The sequence below is a fragment of the Gopherus flavomarginatus genome, chromosome 9 (genome assembly GCF_025201925.1).
Source record: "Gopherus flavomarginatus isolate rGopFla2 chromosome 9, rGopFla2.mat.asm, whole genome shotgun sequence".
NCBI lineage: Eukaryota > Metazoa > Chordata > Testudines > Testudinidae > Gopherus > Gopherus flavomarginatus.
The window spans coordinates 67421651-67440903 of NC_066625.1; the positions used below are offsets into that span (position 1 = coordinate 67421651).

At 40.4% G+C, this 19253-nt stretch overlaps 1 protein-coding gene across 1 annotated transcript in view; it reads left to right on the forward strand.

The window, feature by feature from the left end:
• PRTG (protogenin) overlaps positions 1 to 19253 on the forward strand; it is a 119242-nt gene that overhangs the window by 42719 nt on the left and 57270 nt on the right. The window contains exons 3-8 of the mRNA XM_050968715.1: positions 10345 to 10489; positions 11917 to 12050; positions 12446 to 12583; positions 13755 to 13913; positions 14519 to 14678; positions 15467 to 15714. Coding sequence (XP_050824672.1) covers positions 10345 to 10489; positions 11917 to 12050; positions 12446 to 12583; positions 13755 to 13913; positions 14519 to 14678; positions 15467 to 15714 — 984 coding nt within the window. The remainder of the gene's footprint in view (positions 1 to 10344; positions 10490 to 11916; positions 12051 to 12445; positions 12584 to 13754; positions 13914 to 14518; positions 14679 to 15466; positions 15715 to 19253) is intronic.

The following is a 19253-nucleotide window of genomic DNA, read 5'->3' on the forward strand; positions in this document are numbered from 1 at the left end:
CCCTTCAGTAGTTAACCTAAATTTCCCCTGCTGCTGCTAAGGCCCATTACTACTTGTTCAGTCATCGCTGATTAATGAGAATAATTGGTCTCTATCCTTTCTAATATCTCTTTGTATGTATTTGTAAGACAGTTATGTCTCCCTTCAGCCTTCTTTCCTCTAGACTAATCATTTCCAATTCTTTTAATCGTTTTCCTCATAGGTCTGACTTTTCTAAACCTCTTATTTTTGTTACACCACCTTTAAACTACTCCTACTCTGTCTTTTAAATTGTGACTTAAACTTTAACTAAGCTCTGGTTATCTTAAATATTTGCAAGAGAAGGTATAAGAAACCATGTTGCTCATGGCTAGCAAACAAGTATCTCTCTTCAGGACAAGCACATCCTCACTGGTGTGTCCCAAACAACCCAATCATTCTGCCATGCAGCACTGTGTGAAATTTACCTCTGACCAGCACACAGTTAAAAACCACTAAGGGCCAATATGGGAAGGGAGGATATATGCAGATATTAAACAAATATCTGAATGCAGATCGACTGTTCCTTATTTAACTATTGCTAGTATTCAGATATAAATTGGCCTCATCCCAAGCTCCAGAAGTGAACACACCTGACTGCAAAGTTTGAGGAAGTTTTGGATTCAGATCCAGACTTTGTGGATCATGCCTATCTCTAAATATAAACTTGTAGAGAATATCTCCTTTAAGTCGCCCTCTAGGAAAGGAGGGGATGGTGCCTTTTTTCTCATTTTCCCTGTAGGCCAATTTACAAGGAATATCATTGACTATGACCCTGCTTCCAGGATTACACTTCCGATTACCTTGATTTGGTTCAAATTACTGTGAAGCAACTAGGAAACACTGCAATTTCCATTAAATACAGTAACTCCTCACTTAAAGTTGTCCTGGTTAACATTGTTCCGTTATTAGGTTGCTGATCCAGTAGAGAACATACTCGTTTAAAGTCGCACGATGTTCCATTAAAAGGTGGTTTGGCTCGCCCTGCTCTGCCCCATTTCAGCCAGGGAGCGGGCAAGCCTCCAACCCCGCTCCATGGCAGGAATGCTGGGCTGGCAGAATGGGGCAAGTCCCCACGCCCTGACCCCGCTCCTGGCTGGAACGCCAGGCGGGTGGAGTGGGGCAAGCCCCACATCCCAATCCTGCTACGCCCCTGCCTCAACCAAGCTTCACAATAGTCATTGGTGAGTACAGTATTAAATTGTTTGTTTAAAATTTAAAACTTATACTGTATATGTATATAATGTCTTTTGTCTGGTGAAATTTTTTTCCCTGGAACCTAACCTCCCCTATTTACATTCATTCATTATGGGGAAGTTGGGTTCGCTTAACATTGTTTCACTTAAAGTAGCCTTTTTCAGGAACATAACTACAACATTAAGTGAGGAGTTACTGTACCAAATCAGAGTTCACCTAGTGACATGAAGCTTACATCTGACAGGTAGAAGGGTCTCTGGAAAGCATAGCAGCTAGGTGTTTTGTTTTGGGTGCCAGTCACCTAGGTATTGCTATCTGTGCAGGATTGTTTGACTCTGTGCCCCATTCCCTGATTCTCTGATCAAAGGAGCACAGTTACATCTTGGCTTTACTCTGTGGTGCATTGCAGCCTCCTATGCCCAGCCATATGCAGAGCTTGCAGACTGGAAGAGCTAGCCCTAGCTCTCAGTGAATGGGGCAGTAATAAAGTTTGACAGTTCTAGGAAGTAACAACTGTGTTTTGGATTGTTTTGATTTGTTAAACGACACAGTGGATTAGCATGTTGATTGAAGGGTTGGTGTCCTGGAGATGAAATCTATTATACAGTTTATTATTGAGCTGCAAGGGAAGAACTAAAACTTTTGGCAGTATTCCAGGCTGTCACCGGAGGGACAGATCTACCATGACAGAGACTGGGAATGATTATTGACTTGAAGGCCATTTGTTATTTAAACTTTACCCTTTTACCCCTATGGTTTTGGCTACCAGTTAGTTTGAACCTGTTCTACAAGTAATACAGTACAAAGATATTGTACAATACAAGCGTGCATTATCTTTACTGACCAGTAAATGTTTAGCTTCTGACAAGTGGTGGATCAGTTAATTAATAATATTTGTTAAGGATTTTGGCATATGTCGGACTCTGTTTCTTTTTAATAACCCAGTCTTTTTTTTAATTAAAGGTAAGTATTGACAAGATATTTGTATTTCTCACTTTGACTAAGCAAAAGCGATTCAAACTCTCTTTCTTGATGTTTGGGAGAAAGTGTCAGAACATAGAAATCATTTTATGATTTCATATAAATAATGGGGACATTTTCAAAACACCTAAAAGATTACTCCTGAGGGAATTCTGTGCCAAAAAATAAAAAATTCTGCCTCCCCCCCAATTCTGCACAAAATATTTTAAAATTCTGCAAATTTTATTTGTCAATAAATAAATGTGGCTGCTTCAGCATGGCAGTGGGGAGCACAGGCCACTGGCTGCACAGAGGTGGGAGATCACCCTGCAGCATGCCACGCTCTTGGGACATAGACTTGGTGGTGAGGCTGTACCCGACCCTGACACAGTGCAAGGGCCTGCCTGCCCCAGAAACACCTTGCGGCCCTGTGCCTCCATGCCAGACACATCAGGTGTGGGAAGGCAGGCTCAGCCTGCCAGAATCCAAGTCTGAAGGGGCTTATTGTGAGGGGAATCAGGGGTGGGGTGACAGGATTCTGTGCGGGACAATCTGGATGCAGGCAGCTCAGTGGGTGGTCCAGGTGCAGAGGGGATCTGGATGCACAGGGGCTTGTTGGGGGTTCTGATTTCAGGGGAATGGGACTCATTGCGGGGGTGAAGATTATTGGGAGTGGGAGTTGGGGCCTGAGTGTGAGAGTCTCGGGAGGGGGATCCTTGTGCTGGAGGACTGGGGCTCATCAGGGTGGGAGTCCAGGTGCAGCTGATTGAGTGGGGGTTCAAGTACTGGGGGGCTCGTTGGGGCAGTCCAGGTGCATGGGGGGTGGGGTTTGTTGTGGGGATTCAAGTGCTGGGGGGCTCAGTGGGGTTGGTTTGGGTGCAAGGGTGGGGATCTGGATGCGGGGGAGTGGAGCTTGGCAGGGGGGTCTAGGTGCAGAGGTGGTGATCTGGATGTTGTGTGGGCTTGGTGAGGGGGGTCTGGGTGCAGGGGTGGGGATTTGGATGCAGGGGAGGTGGGGTTTGGCAGGGAGGGGTCTGAGTGCAGAGTGCTCCAAATGCAGGGGGTGAGGCTCATGGGTGGGGGCTCGGGTGGGACGTTCAACGGGAGGTTCTGGGTGCAGGGGTGTGTGTGTGTGTGTGTGTGTGTGTGAGGCTCAACAGGGTGGGGAGGGTCCAGATACACAGGGGTTGGGCAGATGGGGAAGTGTCTCATACAGTGATCCCTCCCCTCATGGCTGAGGAGCCATAGTGGCAGGAAGCAGAGGGAGGTGTGGAGCTTCCTGCAGCTGGGGGAGGTTTTTGTGGGTGGGTCTGACCTGGTCTTGGTCCTGGTCCTGATTCTAGCCGCTCCTGGCAGGGGAAGAGCAAGTCTGGTCTTCCCCAGCCCAGCCAGGACTAGGAGCCGAGCCATATTCCTGTCTTTCCTGCGTGGTGAGATAGTTTGCTCTTGTGCCCTTAATAATGTCTCTTTGAAAAATTGCCAACTGTCTTGAAGTGTTTTTGCCTTTTATATTTGCTTCATGTGGGATCTTGCCTGCCAACTTGCTGAGTTTGCCGAAATCCATTGTCTTTGTTGTGCTGTTTTCCCTCCCAGTATTCCTTAGAATCGTGAATTCTATCATTCCATGGTCACTTTCATCTAAGCTGCCTTCCCCTTTCAAATTCTCAACCATTCCTCCCTGTTTGTCAAAATCAAATCTAGAACACCTCTCCCCTAGTAGCTTTCTCCACCTTCTGAAATAAAAAGTTGCTCCAATATATTTCAAGAACTTGTTGGATAATCTGTGCTCTGCTGACTTATTTTCCCACCAGATGTCTGGGTAGCTGAAATCCCCCATCATCACCAAGGCCTATGCTTTGTGTGATTTTATTAGTTGTTTAAAAAAAGGCCTCCTCTACCTCTTCTTCCTGGTTAGGTGGTCTGTAGTAGACCCCTACCATGACCTCGCTCTTGTTTTTTACTGCTTTTATCCTTACCCAGAGACTTTCAACAAGTCTATCTCCTCTGTTTCCCTCTCAACTTCAGTCCAAGTATTCATTTTTAATATATAAAGCAACACCTCCTCCCTTTTTTCCCTACCGGTCCTTCCTGAGCAAGATGTATCCTTCTATACCATTGTTTATTTTATTATTTTACTAAGTGAAGTACTTTGCACGTGTCTTTGTTGAATTTAATCTTGTTGAATTCAGACCAATTCTTCAGTGTGTCGAGGACTTTTTGAATTCTAATCCTGTTGTCCAAAGTACTTGCAACTCCTTCCAGCTTTGTGTCATCTGCAGATTTTATAAGCATACTTTCCACTCCGTAATCCAAGTAATTAATAACAGTATTGAATAGTACCAGACCCAGGACAAACCTTTGTGGGACCTCACTAGATATGCCTTCCCAGTTTAATAGCAGACCATTGATAATTACTCTTTGAGTATGGTCTTTCAAACAGTTATGCACATTTTATACATGTACAAGAAACCTTGATCCACATTTTTTGTGGTAATTGCCAAAGATTACATTAGAACATTGCCTTAGTGCATGACATCATGTGCACTTTTGTTTTTCTAGGGTCTGTTTGTTTGAAAGATGCTAAGATTCCAGGTGATCAGCACCTTCTGGAATTGGACTTTTCATCCTCTATGAATTGGTGACTTTTGTAATGTGCCTTTGTGGAAATATGTATGCTATCACAAATATGCATATTTCAAAGAAGCTGTACAAGCACAGGGTCCCAGCAAATTAATTACTGGAATTTGTAAAACTGAATACAGTTAGTAACTAATTCATTATGTATGCTTGATAATGTATTTTACAAGTTAATGTTGATAGCACCAATGTCTTGGAGTAATGTTAGTTTTCTGTTGGCTGTAAATCTGGGAACAAAATAATTAAACTACAGAAGAGGAGGAAACCTCAAATAAAAAAGCATTTACATTTATTGCATTTTGCAGGGTTGTTTTCAGAAATAATGCACGTGTCTTGAAACTTTGTTTCTTATCAATTTTATAGAGCTCAGGCCTCTTAACAGCACTGCTTTATAATGACTTGTTCTTGGACACAGCGTTAGTATCAGCACTTTCCATGCAAACAAGCATGTTACAAAAGGGTCAGGTTTCACGAGACCCCAATAGACTTGTAAAAACTGATTTTACTGGCACAAGGAAGTCAAGAATTAGGAAGAAATCAGAGATTTGCATAAAGAAGTAAGATGTAGAAGGAGTGGGTACTGAGCTGTGCTGAAGAACAGTTTATGAACTGGGATTGATTGGAAGTACAAAAAAAAAGGTTATTTAAAACCAATCTTGTAACATTAATAAATAGGAAGCTTTTTGTGAAAATATTGTGCAACTTTTTGTATAATCATGATATCTAGAATCCCTAAGACCACATTCGCAGGGAGATAGTCTTGTTTTAAAAGACACTCAAAGGAAAATAATATCTACTTAAAATGTTTGTCTTTGTAACTGACATATACCTCAGATTGTTTAAATAAAAATAGTAGGTAAATCTGTTAGCAATCCATCAATTATGCAATTTTATTTTTTGCATGTCACTGCTCTTCCTTATTTTCAGTTTCACTGGTGCTCCTTGTGCGTGTCACTTTTTTATGTTCTCTTGCATCAGCTGCAATGTATGTGTTGCGCGGAAATACGTTATGAAAATATTTCTCTTTAAAACTCGGAGCAAGTGGATTGTACAACTTCTAACAAAACCTAAATATTGATTGCCTGACAATGTCCTCTTAAATAACATCACAAACAACCATCAGGAAATTGTGGGTATAATCCTGCAGTTCCTATGCAGACCAAACATCCTTTGAAGTCAATACGAGTTCTATCAGCAAAGAGACTGTAGGATTATACTGATCTCACCCCATCAGTTGCATGAATTAACTCTTAAGTAAACATGGATTTAGCTTAAATTTTTCTTGTTTTGTTGATTTTTATCATAATGTTATTTACTCTATAACGTTCTGTTGCTAGGGGTGAATTCTTTGAAACTAAGCAAATTCATGTATGTTTGTTACAACATAGTGCCTTCAGTACGTAGACCAGTGATACTGTGAATGCAAATTAAAATAAGACCTATCTTTTCCATTTGAAAATCTTCAGTTAAGAGTGTTTCTTAGACTGTCCGCAGAATGTTCTACTCAGGTTACCCACATATTGTGCACGCTGCCACTATTGAAGTTGGAAAGAGGAAGGGAAGAGGGGAGGCAAGTTTGGATGCCTTTTTCATATCTGCTGTTTGATAGAATTCCATTTGAGCAAGGAAGATCCAGAAAGTGCTGATTTACTGAGGTGGACAAATCTGTGCGTTTGCACGTAGTGTTATACCCGACTAGAGCTCAGTCTTTTATTTTCTATGAATATGAACTTCTAGGAAATCCATATTTCCTAGAGAGAGCAGTTAATTGTGACTGTAGGCTTTGGTCATGAATCTTGGTAAACAATGAAGAGGATAGGTCACTGATTAAGAGCAATCTGGATTGCTTGGTAAACTGGGCATAAATGAACAATATGCATTTTAATATGGCTAAATGTAAATGAATACATCTAGTAGAGTGACCAGATGTCCTGATTTTATAGAGACAGTCTTGATATTTGGGGCGCTTTTTTCTTTATATGAGTTCCTGTTTCCCCCCACCCTGTCACGATTTTTTACGCTTGCTATCTGGTCACCCTAACATCTAGGAACAATGAATGTAGTCCATGTTTACATGAGGGGCATCTCTATCCTGGGAAGCAGTGACTCTGACAAAGATTTGCGGATTGTGATGGATAATCAGCAAAACATGATCTCCCAAACATGTGGCCGAAAGGGCTAATGCAATCCTGGCATGCAGAAACGGGAATCTTAAGTAGAAGTAGAGGGATATTTTACCATTATGTTTAGCACTGGTACGACCACTGATGGAATACTGTGTCCTGTTCTGGTGTCCACAACTCAAGGATGTTGATAAATAGGAGAGTGTTCATAGAAGAGCCAAAAGAATGATCAAAGGATTAGAAAACGTTCCTTATAGAGATAAATTCAAGGAGCTGAATCTATTTAGCTTACCAAAGAGAAGGTTAAGGGGTGATTTGATTACAGCTTATAAGTATCCACACATTCTAGTATGGTTTATCTGCATTTAATAATAGGCTCCTCAATCTAGCAAAGAAAAGAATCCAATGGAAGTTGGAGCTAGACAAATTCTGACTGGAAATAAGGTGTAAAATTTTAATAATGAGAGTAATTAACCTTGGGAACAATTTAGCAAGGGCTGTGGTGAATTCTCCGTCACCGGCCACTTTTAAATCAAGATTGGATGTTTTTCTAAGAGATCTGCTCTAGGAATTATTTTGGGGAAGTTCGATGGCTGTGTGATACAGGAGGACAGACTAGATGATTGCAGTGGTCCTGTCTCGCCTGTGGATCTATGAATCTTTCATTGTTATTGTTGTCAATAGATGATACTAAGATGATGATTTAGACATCGCCTTTGAGTGTTTTAGTTTGCAGTTTTTCTTTCTCATTTTCTTTCTCTTTCTAATTTTAAAAGACTTGTGACTGAATATAACTTTCGTGAGCCATGCAGTGTATTACACAAAGAATGAGTGAAACAACTAAAAACAGCAGGGAACAATATACTTGGGGAAATTTTGACGTTGGGAGAATTATGTTCTTTGTCTGATAAGGGCAAGTATTTAGCAGATTATTGGAAGATGTGCCCATACAGTAAAACCCTCAGAGTTAAAGAGCTGTGAGGCAGAAGTGCTGAGCCCTGGTGCTCCCAAGGGTCAGAAGTGCCAACTCCCTCCATTCCTCTGTGGCTGAAGCCCTGAGCCCCACGGCTGAAGCCCCTAGGCAGTACAGTATTTGCTGTTGTATTTTTGTGAAAATATTGTCTCTTCTCCTCTTCCAGTTCCACATGGTGTCCAGTTGACCGGTAAGTCTGTAACTTTGATGTTTGTATCTCCGAGGTTCTGTTGTACATACAGAAGGCCATAAAGCTCTGTTTTTACAAGTTGCTGCTCATAATACCTTTCTGTATATTTCAGATTCAGGAGCAGTTCTAGCAATTCCTTAGGCTGGTCTACACTTAAAATGTAGGTCAATGTAGATACGTTGCTCCGGGCTGTGAAAATTCACACCTCCGAGCGACGTAGCTATACCAATCTAACCCCAGTGTAGATGCAGTTAAGTCAGCAGAAAAATGCTTGTGGCAACCGAGCTACTGCTGCTCAAGGAGGTGGTGCACTTACAGCAATGGAAAAACGCTTTCAGTTAGTATAGGCTGCATCCACATTATGGGTTTATGCCAGCATAATTACAGTGCCATAGCTATGCCATTATAATTCCATAGGTCTTAAAAGTTAAGTCAACATAAGCAATAGCATTGAGGTACATGAAATTCACACCTCTGGGTGCTGTGGCTTATGGTGACCTACTTCTCCAATGTAGACACAGTAAGGCTGATGGAAGAATGCTGCCTCTGACTTGGCTACCCGACACTAGGGGAATGTAAACATGGCCCAGTGCATGATCTTTAGCTTATACCTATGCCTGATTCTCTGTTATCCTGCATCTTGTGAACTCATTTACACCAATGGCAAGTGAATGTAAAATACTGCCATTTTGATTTGGCTCACTTTGCACGGGTGTAAATGACTCCGCAAGGTGCAGAGTGACAGAGAATCAAGATCTTAGGGCTTGTCTAAATACCAAAGTTAAGATGCTTAACTATATAGAGTGCTACAACACACCTAGTGTGGATGTAAGTATGTAGGTATAGCTTATTTCCACACAGGAAGAGGAATAGGCTATACTGGTTATAAGGCATCTTTATACTGGCATAATTGCACCCACAGCAAAGCAGCAAAACTATATCAGTAAAAATAAAATCTCACTCCTCACCAAAGTATTTACGCTTCCACAAAACTGTGGCCGTGTCTACGCTATGGGGACTATAACAGTGTAGTTACAGTGACATAACTGTGCTGGTATAACCCCACAGTGTAGATGCAGCCTATAAAAAGTGAAGAGTTTTTTCCATTGCTGTGACACCACCTCCCTGAGGTCCATGGAAGCATTCTTCCCTAAAGAGCTGATTGTTATGTTAATTGTGCCATGAATATCAGTAAGTAGAACATATAGTGTTGTTGTAGCCGGGTTGGTTCCAGGATATTAGCGAGTCTGGGTGAGTGATGTAATATCTTTATTGGATCAACCTCTTATGGTGAGAAAGACAAGCTTTCGAGCTTACATGGGGCTCTTCTTCAGGTCTAGAACAATTGATTAGAGGCTTTGTTCTCCTTCCCCTCCCCTCACCCCCACTCCTTTGTTTCCTGAGCAAGGGAGTCAAACAGTTAAATGGAAGGTATTTACTGATCTGCTGTGTAAAGTGTTTTATTTTTGTTAATAACTCCCTTAAACTGAACAGATAAAACTTTGTAATGGGAGCTCCTGGGTGTCAGTGGCTACACCACAGATAATGTATCCCAGACAGTTGAGATGAAACTACTACTATGTGTTCGCCATCCTTTCCAGTACACTATTATTTGTTTTCTCATCAAAGACAAACTTGTACAGGTGTCTCTTCTGGAACTGAGGAAGGATAGTAATTACTGTTGTTATAAAGTCAGGACCAAACTTAACTGGCAGGGGCCCAGTTTAGTTGTGCAAAGCTCCCATTGTAATGAATGAGAGTTTACCCAGAATCGGGATAGTAGGATCAGGCTCCAGATTGGAGTTCTTTTGTACACATACAGTTGTATTGATTTAACGAGAGGTCTGTTTTTTAGTTAAACCAGAGCCCGTTTTTTTATAGATAGACTTAATTTGGTTTAAGAATGGTTTAGTTTGATTTAGTTTACTGTATATATATTTTTAACAGGATTAGCTAAACCAAAATAAGCCACTCTTAGATCGTATTATGTGGGTCCAGAGGCAAACGTTCACTGGTTGAATGAAGTTTGTCTAAACTTCATTTAAAACAATACAAGCCTAGAAGATGATTTTTTTTTAATGTAGGGAAGTGGACCATTCTGGGTAATTTTTATGCAAATTAATCTGCAAATGCATTTCTTGTGTAATCTGATGTTTAACTTCACTGGATTCTAGTATGGTTTATTTGTTTCTAACTTACTTTTCTTCCGTATTTTAAATTTTTTTTTTTTTTTTTTTTTTTTTTAGCCATTTCTGCATTTGAAGTCCAACCACTTTCAATTGAGGTCCAAGAAGGTGGAGTGGCTCGGTTTGCTTGTAAAATAACAGCAAACCCTCCTGCCGTAATCACATGGGAAGTGAATCGAACAACCTTACCTCTAGCCTTGGACAGGTATGTAGATTTTTACATTTTGGAATATTTACTCTGTGTTTGAGTCTGTCATTCTTAAAACCACAGTATGAATGGAGAATCTTAACCTTTAAATGCTGGTATTGATAATGAAGCAGTAACTGCACTATACTCCAGATGTTAACATCTCAGAATCATTAACAACCAGAATAATAATATATGTCTGACATCGAAACTGGCACTGCAGTCCAGAATAATTCACTTTCAGAATAATAAATAAATCCTGGCACCACTTATTCGTGTGAGTAACTTTTATATAAGAAAGTTGTCCCACTGAAGTCAATAAGGCTACTTATTTCTATAAAGTTAGTCATGTGAATAAGTATCACAGAACTCAGGCCTTATTTAATCATTTTCTTAGATGATGTCAGCAAAGGAATAGAAAACCCACCTATGTTTATTTTTAAGGATTTTTTTTTTAAAAGTTTTTAGATACTCACTGGACCATTAATTAAAGTATTAGGAGATTATGAGAAGTAGAATCCTCAGGAAATTGCTGCCTTGTGCTACTGGTTGTAGAATGAAAGAGTAAAGTAAAAGGGCGATGTGCAGTCATGGGATGCTGTGCAAGGGGGTTTGGCTGCTGGGGCAACTTCAGCTGGAGAAATTTTTCGCTAGTGGTATGTATGAGGTCTGCTGTAAGAAAGCTAGCATTGGGCATACTTTTCCCTACAGGTGTGATAAAGGATTATGGTATCTGGGTAAATTGGGTTGGAACACTTAATACTATGAAATTCCTTCTCAGTAGAGCTTTTCCTTTGACCTGATCATCACTTAACTCACAGCATGCCCCCTGCTACATTTTTCTTGATTCCCCTACCCCTTTCTTTGCAGCATGACCCCCCCTATCTCCTCTTGCCCCTCAACCCCCCTGCAAACTTTCTACTTCACCACATAACTCAGGTTGACTATGTTCATCCTTCCCTGGTTGCAACAGAGAGAGAAAAAGGAGAAAAGTTGGAAGCATGGATACAATTACAGGCAGCATGGAGTGTGTTTCTCTAGATATCAGATACATACTTGAACTGGAAATCACCACCACTGAAAACAAGTCAACGTTTTTGGAAATAGTTGACTGTGAATCCTCAGACCCACCAATCTGAGAGTAATAGGCTGACTAATGAGGGGTTTGGTATCTAAGGGTGCAGATCAATGTTTACAGGTAAATTCCTATGCTTTCATCAGTGGGGGGTGGGGCATGGAGCGGATTTCCCTGATATATCCTTGAAGGTAAGGAATACAGAGAGGTGAGTCATGTGTTTAGAATATTTTTGTGAGGTTCCTGCCAGCCATTTTCAGATTGATGTGGTGATTGCTCTCAGATAATCAAGTCAGTGAATCGTGGTCTGTGTTCTTTTCCACAATAAATAGAATATTCCTAAATATAATGTATTTTGTTTTCTTGACAGGATAACTGCTCTACCAACGGGAGTTTTGCAGATCTATAGTGTTGAAAAGAGGGATGCTGGGAGTTATCGATGTGTTGCTACAACTGTAGCCAATAGACGGAAAAGTGTCGAGGCAGCACTTAGTGTTGTTCCAGGTACACAGAATATATCCCTTCATTTAATGTCTTCCCCATATTTGATAGCCTTGTCCTTAATATAATCTACAAAATAGAAACGTGCATGCAGTATTCATGCTCTAACTGTTCTTGATGCATTTATTTTGAAAATGATGCATTAGCTGTGGAAGTATCAGCTCTTTTCCCCCACAAATTCTCTCCCTCACCTTCCTCTTGTTGTTTCCTTAATGCACGTTATCCGCATCATCACAATTAAACAATGTGTTTCTGTTGTAATTTTAACTTTAGGAGTGACTTTTAAGCTACCTCTTTTTTAACATATAGTTACAATGTTTTATTTCTTGATTGATTGGATTTTCGTATGATCCTTTGGATTTGAGTTTAATGCTGTGCATCATTTTTGGTTTTAAAAGCCTTAGACTTGAAGCCATTCCAGAAGCCAGCCATTATAGCTGGTCCTCGGAACATTACAGCATCTCTTCATCAGACTGTCATCTTGGAGTGTGTTGCTACAGGGAATCCAAAGCCGATCATCTCATGGAGCCGTTTAGGTAGGCGTTAAAATTTCAGCAATTAGGTTATTATTTGGGTTTGTATATGCCATGGATTAGTGGCAAAGGTTGAGATGAGTGAAATAAATGAAAAGGATTTTGCACAATCTTTCAGCAATGTTGTAAATAAGCCTTCAGGTGTTTTCTATCACTTAGGATTTACATGCCGCCTTCTGTCAATTCTGCACTGCCCCCGATATGATATTGACGAGGTGGAGCATGAGATGACCTTTGGGGACTTTGTGACTAGAATAGACTCAGTGGTGGAGTCAGATTTGAGTGGTTATGTACCACAAAACAAACGGTCCTGAAAGTTCTTCCCCTCACCTTCCTCCTAGAAATACACAAATAGGGTTTGGGATTCAAGTCACATTAAGCCTTAATCTGCCCCTAAGTAGAATGAGTGGGAAGAAGGGGATGTGGGTGAGAGGAGGGGGAGAAAGGAATTTTGCTGTAACTAATATTGACAAGCAAGTTTCACTCTTCTACAAGAATATGTTTTATTTCTTCCCTCCACACACATGCCTAATGGCCTTTACCAATAAATAGGAAATATAGGGCTGTGTTGATAGAAGACCTGGTTTACAAATTAACAAAAGTGGTGCTTCTGTATTTCCCATCTTCTAAGGGTGAGACAGATAAACAGAGATGTGTCTGAATGAGCCTGGAGATATATAGAAAACCAAATAAGGAAAAATGAAACACGACGGTTAATTTAATAGGATTTCTGCATAGTGTCTGCTGGGAGGCTTATAGAAAATATGTGATCACTCCCAATATAACTTACCAGTAGTTGAATTCTATCTCTCTGTGAAAAGCAGGTCGACATTACCTGGGATGAATTCAGTCCCAGCCCAGGGCAGGAAGTGAAAAATGCCAAAGGGCAGGTTGTAAAAATGTGCCCAGTAGGTTGCATGAGATACTGGCACTGAATTCAGCTAACAGGCAGAACTTCAAATATATTCTAGAGTGGATTATATATGATGTCCAGCTAATAGCAATGTACATCCACAGGCAAACCAAATAACAAATGGAAACCTGTATAAGCTCATCTATCTATTTCCTCTTTTGAGCATTTGATATTGTCCGACGCTTTTGACCATGTAGCCTATAGATTAGATTAAATACTCACTGTGGAGTAACGTTGTAAAATAACTTTTCTCTCAAATAGACCACAAGTCCATTGATGTCTTCAATACCCGTGTCCTCGGAAATGGGAACCTCATGATCTCTGATGTAAAAGTGCAGCATGCTGGAGTTTATGTCTGTCGAGCAACTATTCCAGGCACACGGAACTTCACAGTTGCAATGGCAACTCTCACTGTGTTAGGTGAGCTTGCTTTGAATTCCACAGTGTGCCAGAACAACCTGCTACTATGTGAAATTTTGTTCTGTACTTGATAATTTAGGCCAGATTCTACCCTCTGTTATACCCTTATAGCTGTATTGATTGCAGTAAGGTCACACGGGTGAAATGCAGTTACTGGATGTGTGGGTGCCATATACTGGTAACTTAAGAATTGTATGGCAGCTTGCTTGCTCTTAAAGACAATCAGATGTAATGGAGTTTTTCCACGTTTGCTATTGAAAGATTAATTGTCTAACAGGAAAAAAAATCTGACAATGTGTATAAATATATGTAACTCGGGAGTGCTTCGTGATCAGCATTTTATGCATTGGACTTAATATGATTCATTATATGCACTCATACATGAACTAATATGGAAGTCTTTACTTTCATATGTTACACTTCACACATACAACTTAAAAAAAAAAAAAGAGGCATGTTTTATGATTATATGAAACACGTGTGGTTTTCACATGGAGATGTCCACAAGTACTTCACTTGGCCTGAGTAGTGCTGCTTCTTCTCTTGGTTTTATCCACACCTTAGATTTGTTGTATTTTTTATTTTTGCTTATTATTTACCTGTAGCACCACCTTCATTTGTGGAATGGCCGGAAAGTTTAACAAGGCCCAGAGCTGGTACTGCCCGTTTTGCATGTCAGGCAGAAGGAATTCCAGCACCCAAAATGTCATGGTTAAAAAATGGAAGAAGGATACACTCCAATGGTAGAATTAAAATGTACAACAGGTGAGATTACCATTATATTATAATTAATGTCATGAAATATACAGTAGTTATAAATTGTTGCTATACAGGAGAGAACAGAGTATTTTCAAGTAAGTGTATTACAGCTTTCTCAAGTTCATTCAATGTTTGGTTTTACTTCCAAATACTTTAATCTTTCTTTTGATGACACTAGGCAACTACTTCTTGGTAAAAAAAAAAAATAAACACAAATTAGTTTACATATAAATACCACAGCTAAAACCTTCTGTGATATAGGTCCAGATTCCTGATCTCTGCTATGCCCATGTAAAACTAGAATGATTTCATTGACTTCAGTGGAGTTACTCCAGATTTATATTGGTATAGCAGAAATCAGAATCTGGCCCATAGTTTGAGCTCCTATTTCATTAACTTAGAGTGAGAAACTCTTATTTAAAAAAATAAATAAAAACAATTAAAGTGAAAAATACTATCAATTACAAAACAGAAAGTACAAGGTTACTAAAGAACTATTTTAGAAATAAAGTGAGCTTGTGAAGATTTTTTTCGCCTTTCTTTTTAATTTCTTTGACTTTGTAGGACACTAGCATTGCAAGTCTGGATACTGGCATGCAAGTTTTTTAAGAGCTCCAGAAGAGGCTAATTTTTATGACTAAATATGAATTTATGTTGAGAAAAAATTAATGCAAAATGGAGTGTGAGAAATTTAGAGTAGATTCCTGGAGCAAGGGTAAGAGCCAAGTTGTGGCTTGCATTACGTTGAGCTAAGTTATTGTTAGACATGATTTTTTTTTCTTTTTTTAATTCAGTAAATTGGTGATTAACCAGATCATTCCTGAAGATGATGCCATTTATCAGTGCATGGCTGAAAATAGCCAGGGGTCTATCCTGTCCCGTGCCAGATTGACTGTAGTTATGTCAGAAGACAGACCCAGTGCTCCTTGTAACGTCCATGCTGAAACCATGTCAAGTTCAGCAATTCTGCTAGCTTGGGAGAGACCGCTCTATAATTCAGACAAAGTGATTGCATATTCAGTGCACTACATGAAAGCAGAAGGTAAGCAGTGTTAGTCTGAAGTCGATTGTGTAATATTTGTTACAGTCTCATGCATCCAGGGTTTTCTGCAGTAGTTCATCATAGGAAGAGTCTGCCAATAACAAAGATCGCATAAGCTGATTTTAGGGATAAATCACACCCTCCCACATAAAAGCCCACAGGACAGCCAGGTTAAGATGGTAAACTCTGCATGCTTGACCCTACAGAGCTTCTGCCAGATCATTTCATTCATGGGGTTGGGTACATGGCTTACCTTTCCACTTTCTGGATGAAGAATATGGCCTTCATGGCGGGCAGGAGCATTGGTATAGCAGCCCAATGCCTCCATGTTACTCTTTGGATTTTCATCTCCCATGGAAACAGGAGCCTCTGCCAATTTTCCATCCCACATGTATGCTAGGCTAGGGAGTATACACCACAGAAGTAGGTTTCATGTAAGGGCATGTCTATATGAACACTGGGGTGTAAATCTGCCTCATGCTAGCTTGCTGCACACTAATGACATGTCAGCACTGCAGCAGTGGAGCTGTACCAGTACAGCTGTGCTGCTGCAGGGCATGTGGTGAACACGCTCTTGCTAATGGGGGAGAGCTCTCCTGTCAGCATAAAAAGCCCACCCCTGCAAACAGCATAAGCTATGTTGGTGGAAGAAGCTCTCCTGCCGACATAGCACTGTGCACACTAGCACTTACATCAGTGTAATTTATGTTGCTCATGGGGTAGAATATGCACCCCTGAATGACATAAGTTTTGCTGACATAGGCAGTAGTGTAGACATAGCCTAAGTGTCTGTGTGGACCATGCTGCTGCATGGTAAAAATTCCCTGGTGCACTTGATCAACTGGGAGTAGATGAAAGCCCATTACAGAACTTTTAGTGGGTGGCAGCAGGGTCCACCCGAATGCTTATTGCTTGTAAGGCTAGTGCAAAGTACATTTACATCCCACCTTGCCACAAGCTAAATGTTCATATAGACAAGCCCTAAGATAATTCTGGCCCTGTGATTTCACAGGGAGTAGCTTTTCCCCAGATTCATCTCTCCACTGCGGATCCCCAAACCCATGGAGTTTGTGCAAAAGGGCTTCTATAGCAGCTAGACTGAGAGTGGAACAGCTAATTACCAGTTCACTCTATTCCCTTCCGTTTGATAGAATTTTACCCACAGGAGTGGGTTTTCCTCTCCTTTCATCCCCTCCTTGACTAAAATGGAGATATGTCAGAATCATAGAAGATTAGGGTTGGAAGCGACCTCAGGAGGTCATCTAGTCCAACCCCCTGCTCAGAGCAGGACCAATCCCCAACTAAATCATCCCAGACCCAGACCGACCCAGTGCTCCTCGTAACCTCCATGCTGAAACAATGTCAAGTTCAGCAATCCTGCTAGCCAGTGTCAAAATTCAGATTTTTAAATTTGCTGAAATAACTCATTATTTAGAGGCTCTGCTGTTGTCTCTAGAATGTTACCTCTTTCCTTTATAAAAAAAGGTTAGTTAAATAGGGCAGAAGGATGTAACTAGACATTTTCACCTGTTTTTATTCTCTATGATAGTGTCTGACAAGTGACTTGAAAATTAGTTAGGTGCATGGATTTAACTAGGCTGCAGTATATCTCCTAGGTGTGACTCAGTTTTCTAACTAGAATGATTGCTTTTTCTGCTTCTGTTCAGCAACTAGTTTATTCTAGGGCAGGATTGCAGTTGCTTAGCTCTCCATGTGGAATATCGCCTTGCCATCTGGTAGGCGGAAGACCGGAAGGACCGCATAATTACTCTAATACTGATGCAGGAATTGCTGTCTTTGCTTTTGTAAATGGGATGTTCTCAGGACATGAGATGATTTTGTTTGAAGGGAGGAAAGAGCCTTAAAAGATAAGAGGACAAAGAATTGATAAAGTGCAGGAAGTTACTCTAATTTTCAAAATTGCTGAGGAATTAGCCCCACAATTCCCATTCAAATTAAATATGAATGTTAAAGTCATGCTATATATTCTATCTGGGTACTTACATGGCCTCCATCACTGCAGTATGTGAGGGCCTGGGTAACTTCATGGGGAACTGGGAAGTAATATCTTACTGAATATTTGTACAGGAAGTGCACCAGCTGAGCATCTCTTTGAAGAGATGTGTATCCGTTATCCAGCCCCTGGTTAACTGAAACTCTTACTTATCCAAAGGTCAAACATGTCCCAGAGTTTGAAGCTCATCTGCTGTGATGGTACACAGCTGGGTGGCCTTGGGAAAGCCAAGTGAGCCCTGAGCTCTGCTGGGCCTGTTAATTCAACTGTCCAAAGGGCTTGCTCATCCCTCCAGACCTTCATGTAATAGCCTTGCTGTATGGGAAGGCTGTTGTTTAGCCTTCATATAGGTAACCCCTAACACTTACTGGTGCATTTACACTGGGTAACTTTAGTTATGGAAACTAAAATGTAAGTAGAATATGTGCATTTTTACCATCATGTCACAAGCCCTGCTCCAAGTGGGTAGCACCTGTGGACCTGCACCTGTGCAGAAAAACACATTCAGGTTTTTTTAGTGTAGAAAAAGCATAAGGGTTCAGAAGCTTCTAGGGGTTGTGCTTGCTTCAGATACAATTGTTCTCCCAGATGAAAGTGTGTGAAACCATTTGAGAACAGGTTACTCCACATCATAGATGTTACTCAAAGCCTGAAAAACTGCCCTGAAAAGCTCTGCTTTCATGAGAGAGTGTCATATCAGGCAGTTTGTATTGTTATGGAAGCAGCTGTATATGTGTGTGCCCATACTGCAGAGAGGTGTAAGTTAGCTGCTAGTAAAGAAAATCTGATAGCTTGATAAGCCATTCAGCCCATCCTATAGTTAGGGAAGTGACCAGCATAGACTGGACTGCTGAGATCTCTTGTTTGTTTATATCTCAAAAACTTAAATTCTTTATGCTGTTCATTGGAGATAGGAGCACATGCTGATGTAGACTATCACTGTTACCCACATCCTTCCTTTCTCCATTCTCCCTGTTTGTTATGCTTACTTATGGAATCTTGGGCCCTGATACTGCAAAGGCTCACAAATGGGCTTGACTTTAATGGGATCAATCATGTGCTTGAAGTTGCTTATGTGCCTAAATTTTTGCAGGATCGGGGCACTAGTGTATAAACTCTTTGCAGCTCTGAGATCATTGGAGCCTCTGGGCTTTACTAATGTAAAATAATTAATAATCATATGAAACCACTTTAATGTCCTTCTGTTTTCTGTTGCTATGTTTGCTCAAATTGTATGTACTGTCATAAAAATCCCATAAGAAAATATTTCATACTTACATGCAATATAATGCATACTATCTTTTTATCTTAATGTTTTTTTCTGTGTTTATATAGGTGTGGGTTTTTTAAGCTTTCCTTATTTAGCAGAAGGATGGAATTTCACATTAATGGTTAGTGTAAAAGTAAGCAAGTCATCCAGTCCTAAAATATTCAAATGAAACAATCTTTTCAGATGGAGCTGTCCTAAATTAGACACATCATCAGGATCTTATAAACGCTAGTTTAAATAAAAAGTTATATTTTA